Here is a 6,784-nt window from a genome sequence, read left to right as displayed (position 1 = left end):
GCCACAGCGCCACTTCCGGCTTTTTTCTTTTTGCTTATGTGGTGTTGAGGAATCGAACCCAGGGCCTCATGCACGCAAGGCAAGCGCTCTACCACTGAGCCACCTTCTCAGCCTTGCACATAATTTTTTAAATCATCCTGTTAAAGATGAATAACAGGTGAACTGAATTTTCCACTTAATGTTGGAGATGAGATTAAAACTCAACTCTTCAGTCTCAATGTATACTTCATTTTGCTTTGCTGTTTTTATAATCCTTTTAGATGTATGTCAATTTCAATTTACAATCTGTTGTATACATTTTTTTAAGTCATACAGTTCTTTAGGACAATATCCTTGTTACAGATATGTCATTTAGTTGTGGGGGAAGTTTGTTTTTTTAAATACATAACCAATTCAAATAAGCAATTAAAATGGTAATAAAAACAATGAAAAAGTTGACTGTCAAGTGATGTTTGGTTCAATGTAATCTGAGGATCTAAATGTTTGCTTGATACTTACAGGTAAACATATGTCTTCTTTCTTAGGAAAATTACATCTCAGATCCAACTATCTTGTGGAGGGCTTACCCACATAACCTGATGACGTAAGTCATTTTTAGGAGGCCTTTTCTTTATTAAAAACTAATCATATCACAAACAGATTCATAATTACTATTCCCATTAGAAATTCAGGCAAATACATAAAATAGGTGAAACTGTCTTGGCAATTTCATTGCCATTTGAAAAAGTCATTTTGGGCTTTTTTTAAATGATTATCTTTTCAGCATATTTATTAGCTTAAGGCAAATGATTTTAACAATTACCTTAATTTGATAAGCCTTGTTTTTTCTTTATTCACCTTTATCTTTTCTCTTAATAGCTCCATCTTCTTCATGCTTTTCATTCTCCCCCACATCTCTTCTCAGTCCTTGTTTTTTAAATGGTTCAACTATGTCACTTCTTGCACTTAGGTATTATAAGGTTTCAGGTGCTTTCAGGAGCTCAGTGGTTATGAAGATATTTAGATAAGTTCGTCATTCTTCAGACCTTCCTCTGTCTACTACCCCTAATTCTATATTAATTTTCGTTGCTGATTTGTTTATACTGGTTTATGTTTTATGTGGATTCCGCTTAAGGTCCTGATTGTTTCATTCATCTAAGTCTTGTATTGCCCATTTCTACCAAGACTGCCTTAATAGCAGTGAGAACTCTCCTTTTGATTTTATATCCTTTACTTTGTTAGGTAGATTGTAGGTGCTTGTCATCTACCATCTCACTAAATACCATCTCCAATCCCCAGTAAATACATTGTGATATAAGAACTAGAGAAAAAGACTTGAAGAAGACAAGAATAATATGACTGTACATCTCTTTAAGTCCAGCAATAGTATCCACTCTAATGAATCATTTTCTGACTTTAAAAAACTACATTAATTCAGTGAGCTTTTACAAAATGGGGTTGTAAAAATTAGACTTTATGTAGAACTATTTTTCCCTCAGAAATAAGTTTATTCAATGGGCTTTATGTATTTTACTTTAGACTTCGGGGGAAGAGGGGAAAGAAGGAAGAAAAAGTGGGATCAGAAAGATCACTGGGAAATCATGTAGGGAGGAGACGATTGTTCTAGACTGATCTCATGGGAGATCCTCCTGTGCCTTATTCTTGTCTTATTTGAGTGTTTTTTCCATGTTCCAACCACATAGAATTACAACAGAAGAAAACAGGATATTTGACTTTGGGATTGTCTCAGATTCCAGTGATAATTAATGTATGAGCCTTTGCTTTGTGCCAATCCTTTTCTTTCTGGCCTATATTAATTGTAAATAATGATTTTTATTGTGATATTTGGCCAGGTTTTTTATTCCCCCTTCTTGTTTGCTTTTTGATGAAACCTTACAAATCTGTGGGTTGATCAGTTCCTTGTATTTTTAGTCACTACCATGACTTATTAATTAGTATTAATTCACTTGTAAATAAAAGGCTCTGGCTCCTCTCAGACAGCATGGGTATTAGCCACTGCCTTCAGATACTATCTGCCTGGTGTTTTGCCGAAGTGACTGATGGGCAGAGCTCTGCGAGGGCTCTAGAGGATCATGGCTGCTGAGGAGTTGTCTGAAATGATAACACAAAGATAATTGCCTGTGTCCTGATTTCCAGTGTTCATTTACTGTATTCTTTAAAAAAAATATGTTTTAAGATACTTTTTGCTTTCATGTGTTGTACAGATTTCAAATGAAGTTTTTCTACATCTCCCAATTGGCTTACTGGCTACATGCGTTCCCTGAACTCTACTTCCAGAAAACCAAAAAAGTAAGTTGGGATTTTATATTTGTAAAATTTTTTTTTCTTAATTTTGTGAAATCTTCTTAAAAGTTTCTTACCTTGGAAGTGGAGCTGTGGCATAAGTGGTAGAGAGTTAGCCTTGAGCTGAAGAGCAAAGGGGCAGTGCCCAGGCCCAGAGTTCAAGCCAAAAAAGAAAAAGGAAAAAGTTTCTTATCTTTTTACTGTTAACTATTTTCTGTCATTCTCTCGCCTTCCCTATTTCTGAAAAGGGACTAAAATCCTTCAGTGTTTCCTGTGTGTGTGTGTGTCTGTTGTCAATTGTGGGGCTTGAACTTGGGGCCTAAGCACTGTCTCTGAGCTCTTTTGCTCAAGGCTAGCACTCTACTACTTTGAGCCATAGCTCCATTTACCCTTCAGTATTTCTTGAGAAAAAAACCTTACCCATTATTAAACTAAGGGGAGGAACTTCCCATTGGACCTACTAATTGCTCATTTTTAATTTATATTAGTGGTAATTTAAAGGAACTTAAAATTTAATCAAAAATTTTAAGTATGAGTCATCATATTGATATTTGTAGCTATTTATTTCGCAAATGAGACAAAAAATGATTTGTTAGATCACAGGCAGCAGTTGTGTAAGTCCCAAGGAAAAATTCAATGTTGACAACAAAAAGTAAACCATGGTTAAATATTCACCAGGGAAGCCTTTCCTGAAATGGGTGGAGCATTCCCTTTTTAGCACTTGGGAAAGATGTTTGTTTAAACCAATATGTTAACTCCTGGAGTGCTGCAATATCCTCTTTCCTAGTTTTGCCCTCTTTCTGCAGTGGGCTTCTGTGGTATCACAAGTCAACTTCATTTTCTTTCACTTTTTTCCTCTGAAATCTGTAAGTCCTCCTTCCTACTTTCAACGAATGTGAAGCTGCTTACCGTGTCTCCAAGGATCTCTCTCTGGGTTGCCTCTTCTGTGGCCTCTGTTCCTTCCAGCTTTCCTCCTGCTTCTCCCACACTGGCATTCTCTAATGATAGAATCCAAACACATCAGTACTTTTTCCTTTAATAAGTTAGCCAAGAGCTTACATTCCTTCGATGGTGATGTCCAAATGTGATGGGCTGTGTGGGATTTACTTCAAAGTATATCAGTTGAAAGGAAGTGGGTAAGGCTACAGAAGAAAGTTTTGTTACTTATTAATGACTGTTTTGGTTGAGTTATATGTAGAGATAGGGATTCATTTGATTCCATATCAGATATATGTATATTTACATTTGCTTACTTTCAAAATGTTACCTTTCTTTAACAACCTTTCTTACTTTGAGAAGGCTTCTTAAGTAGAAGTGGGACAGTTGTTTAGTGACCAGATTGCTCTGCATTTCCAAGAGCCAAAGACACTTGTTTTTTACGGTTATGTTTTTATTCATATTACAAATAGGTAATGCATCTTATAGGCCCTTGATGTCTATTTTTGTGTTCTGAGTTTTTTAAGCAATTTTTTCTGCTTGATTAGAAAAGAGGACAAAATTAGAAGCTATATAGTATAGCACAGTAGTTCTGTGTGTGTGTGTGCGCGTGCACGCGCGTTGGTCTTGGGGCTTGAACTCTGGGCCTGGATGCTACCTCTCAACTTTTATGCTCAAGACTGTTACACTGCCCCTTGAGCCACAGCTCTACTTCCAGACTTTTGGTGGTTAACTAGAGATTTTAACTGTGGAGTCTATTGGACTTTCCTATCCAGGTTGTCTTCAAATTGTGTTCAGATCTCAGCCTTTTTCCTGAGTAACTAGGATTACAGGTGTGTAACACCACCACCTGGCACACATTAGTTTATTGAATGTTGATATCTTTTAACTATATTTTTTTTTGTCTTTTCTTTTTTGGTACTGGGGATTGAACCCAGGACGTTGTACTTGCTAGGCAAGCGCTTTGCCACTGAGCTACCTCCCAGCCTGATAACTTTTATACAGTGTTTTTTCAGTGAAGTTGCTTGTAAGTACTAGAATGAATATCCTCACATATGACTTGAAACTGTATTAAGATAAAATTACTAGGCTTACAGTTTCCAGTAGCCCTTCCATGTTTAGTGAGCTACCCATGTAGCTCATAGAAACTGTACTGTCCAAAATGGTAGCCACTAGCCACATGTAAACTAATTTTTATTAGATTAAGACGGGGGGGGGGGGACACTTTCTTGGCCACATAAGCCATTTTAAATGCCCATTATCTACCAATTTGGATAATAGTTTTTATTTGTTGACACGGTCTTGCTGTATAGCTCAGTCTGTCTTAGAACTTGCTATACAGCGTAAGCTATCCTTGAACTCATGGTACTCCTGTCTCACCTCTAAATGTTGGGATTAGAGACATATGCCTAGACAGATTCATAGACTATATCTGTGGCTGTGCAAAGTTCAGTTACACAGTGTTACTGACAGTGTCAAAGTTTCTTGGTGTCTTAATACTATGGCTCAAATATTTTGAGTTTTCTTTAGTTATTTGTGTACCCATGGGCATTATACTTGTGGATTTCATTATTAATCCACTTCTCTTATCTTTTTTATTGATCCTAGTAAATAAAAAAGGAACATTTCAAAGTAATTGTTCATTTTAGTTCTTGAAGCTTTTTCTCTTATCAATTCCTGCCAGATGGCATTTCTCCAGAAATGCAATCTAATTTTTATAGAATAATTTGCATAACTTAGAACTTAACTGAAACTATTTTTAACATTTACATGTGACAGTTGAAAGTAACTGTTTCAAGTAATTAACATAATTTGCAAGTAACAGCTGCACATGTGTTAAGCTGTTTCTTAAAATTTACTCTATGAAAATTATTTTTGGAAGAACTCTTTGCTGGAAGAAACTAGTACAGTGATTGTTTTGAACCAGTCTACAGAAAAGAAAGGAAGGGAGGAAAGGAATGGAACACGCTTAGAAACAGTTCAAGAACTCTTACTCACAAATAACTTAGTTTCTTTTAAAGAGAAAATGTAAGCCACATATATTATAAACACTTCAGTCTAAAATAGTTTCCCATTTGCCCATGAGAAGATTCAAAGTATTATGTTTAGCCAGGCACATAGCACACATCTTATGATCCCAGTTACTCAGGAAGCTGAGCCCAGAGGATTGCTTGAGCCCAGAGTTTTGACACTCCCCTAAGCAGTTAGAGGAGGGGATACTGTCTTAAGTAGTTATAATAGTAATAATAATTTCATAGCCAACCTAACTTATGAACTTTTTGAAACATCATAAGATAACCAAATGTTTTATTTCTAATTCAAAATTTAAGTAGACGATAGCTCAGGTTAGGACTTGAAGGAAAATCTTAGTCTTCTATGTGAGCATATATGTGATAGTTTGGGCAAAGTTTGTTAGTGTAGGGCAGTCAGGAAATATATTTTCTTATAAAAATAGGTATTTACTAAAATTGCCCTTTTTAATGAAAAGGTGTTGAGATGGGTGAAAATGTCACTTAAAGTTATTTATAGTTTTAAATTTTACAATTTAAGTGTACTGTATATCCCATGAAAAACAAAATTTTCTGAATTTTGAGTTATTTCATGATTTTATCCATGTATAAACTGTTAAACATTAAGAGTATGTAAGAACTTTAGGCAGGCACTAGTGGCTCTCCCTTTTAATCCTAGCTGCTCAGGAGGCTAAGACCCGAAGGATTGTCGTTTGACACCAGCTTGAGCACTAAAGTTCAGGACACTGTATCTCCTATTAACCAGCAAAAATCCAGACTAGAGGCATGGCTGAAATGGTAGAGTATCAGTCATGAACAAGAAAATGGAGAACTATACACTCTGAATTTCAGACCCAGTGGCAGCACCAAAAAAAAGAGGAGAGAGGGAAAGAAGAAGGAAAGAAAGAAAGGAAGAAAGGAAAGAAGGAAGGAAGGAAAGTAGGCAAATAGGCAGGCTTTGGAAATGCTTTTCTAATAACTTATATAAGTGTATATATGTACACACATATATATGTACATACATATATATCCCTTCAAGTATTTTTGAAATTACTAATCTTACATAACACATTTTGACTTCTGGGAGAACATGTTAATTCATACAACAAAATCATAGAATGCCATAGGAAATGTATTGAGAAGCCAAAGTGGCCTCTTTGTAGAGTACTGATGAGCTATCCTTGGACAGCTTCCTGACTCCTTGATTTCAATCTGTGGTGTGACTAATTAACTAATTTCATGAGCGCCCTCTTAGTTCACCCAGCCTGCTTAGTTCTCTCCTGGTTCCCACACCCTGCATGAAACCCGTAAGCTCCAGAGGCTGTGGTGCTAGACAAGGTTTTTGTTGTTGTCTCAATCATGTGACTACCAAGCCTGAGTGGGTTTTAATGCAATGCTAAAAGCTGCTTTTTTTTTTTTTGGTCCAGTCATGGGGCTTGAACTCTGGGCCTGGGCACTGCCCCTCAGCTCTTCAGCTCAAGGCTAGCGCTCTACCACTTGAGCCACAGCGCCACTTCCGGCTTTTTTCTTTTTGCTTATGTGGTGCTGAGGAATCG

The 6,784-nt window shown here is 36.5% G+C and overlaps 1 protein-coding gene across 1 annotated transcript in view; it reads left to right on the top strand.

Annotated features, from left to right (window-relative positions):
* The first annotated feature begins 511 nt into the window (after nucleotides 1–511).
* Nucleotides 512–6,784, top strand: part of Tram1 (translocation associated membrane protein 1) — a 22,966-nt gene continuing 16,693 nt past the window's right edge. The window contains exons 1-2 of the mRNA XM_013028451.1: nucleotides 512–583; nucleotides 2,205–2,289. Coding sequence (XP_012883905.1) covers nucleotides 579–583; nucleotides 2,205–2,289 — 90 coding nt within the window. The 5' untranslated portion in view covers nucleotides 512–578. The remainder of the gene's footprint in view (nucleotides 584–2,204; nucleotides 2,290–6,784) is intronic.

The sequence above is a fragment of the Dipodomys ordii genome, unplaced genomic scaffold (assembly GCF_000151885.1).
Source record: "Dipodomys ordii isolate 6190 unplaced genomic scaffold, Dord_2.0 Scaffold109, whole genome shotgun sequence".
In the NCBI taxonomy this organism is placed as follows: Eukaryota; Metazoa; Chordata; class Mammalia; order Rodentia; family Heteromyidae; genus Dipodomys; species Dipodomys ordii.
Note: the sequence above shows the minus strand (reverse complement) of the source record. Positions and strands in the feature narration are given on the sequence as shown.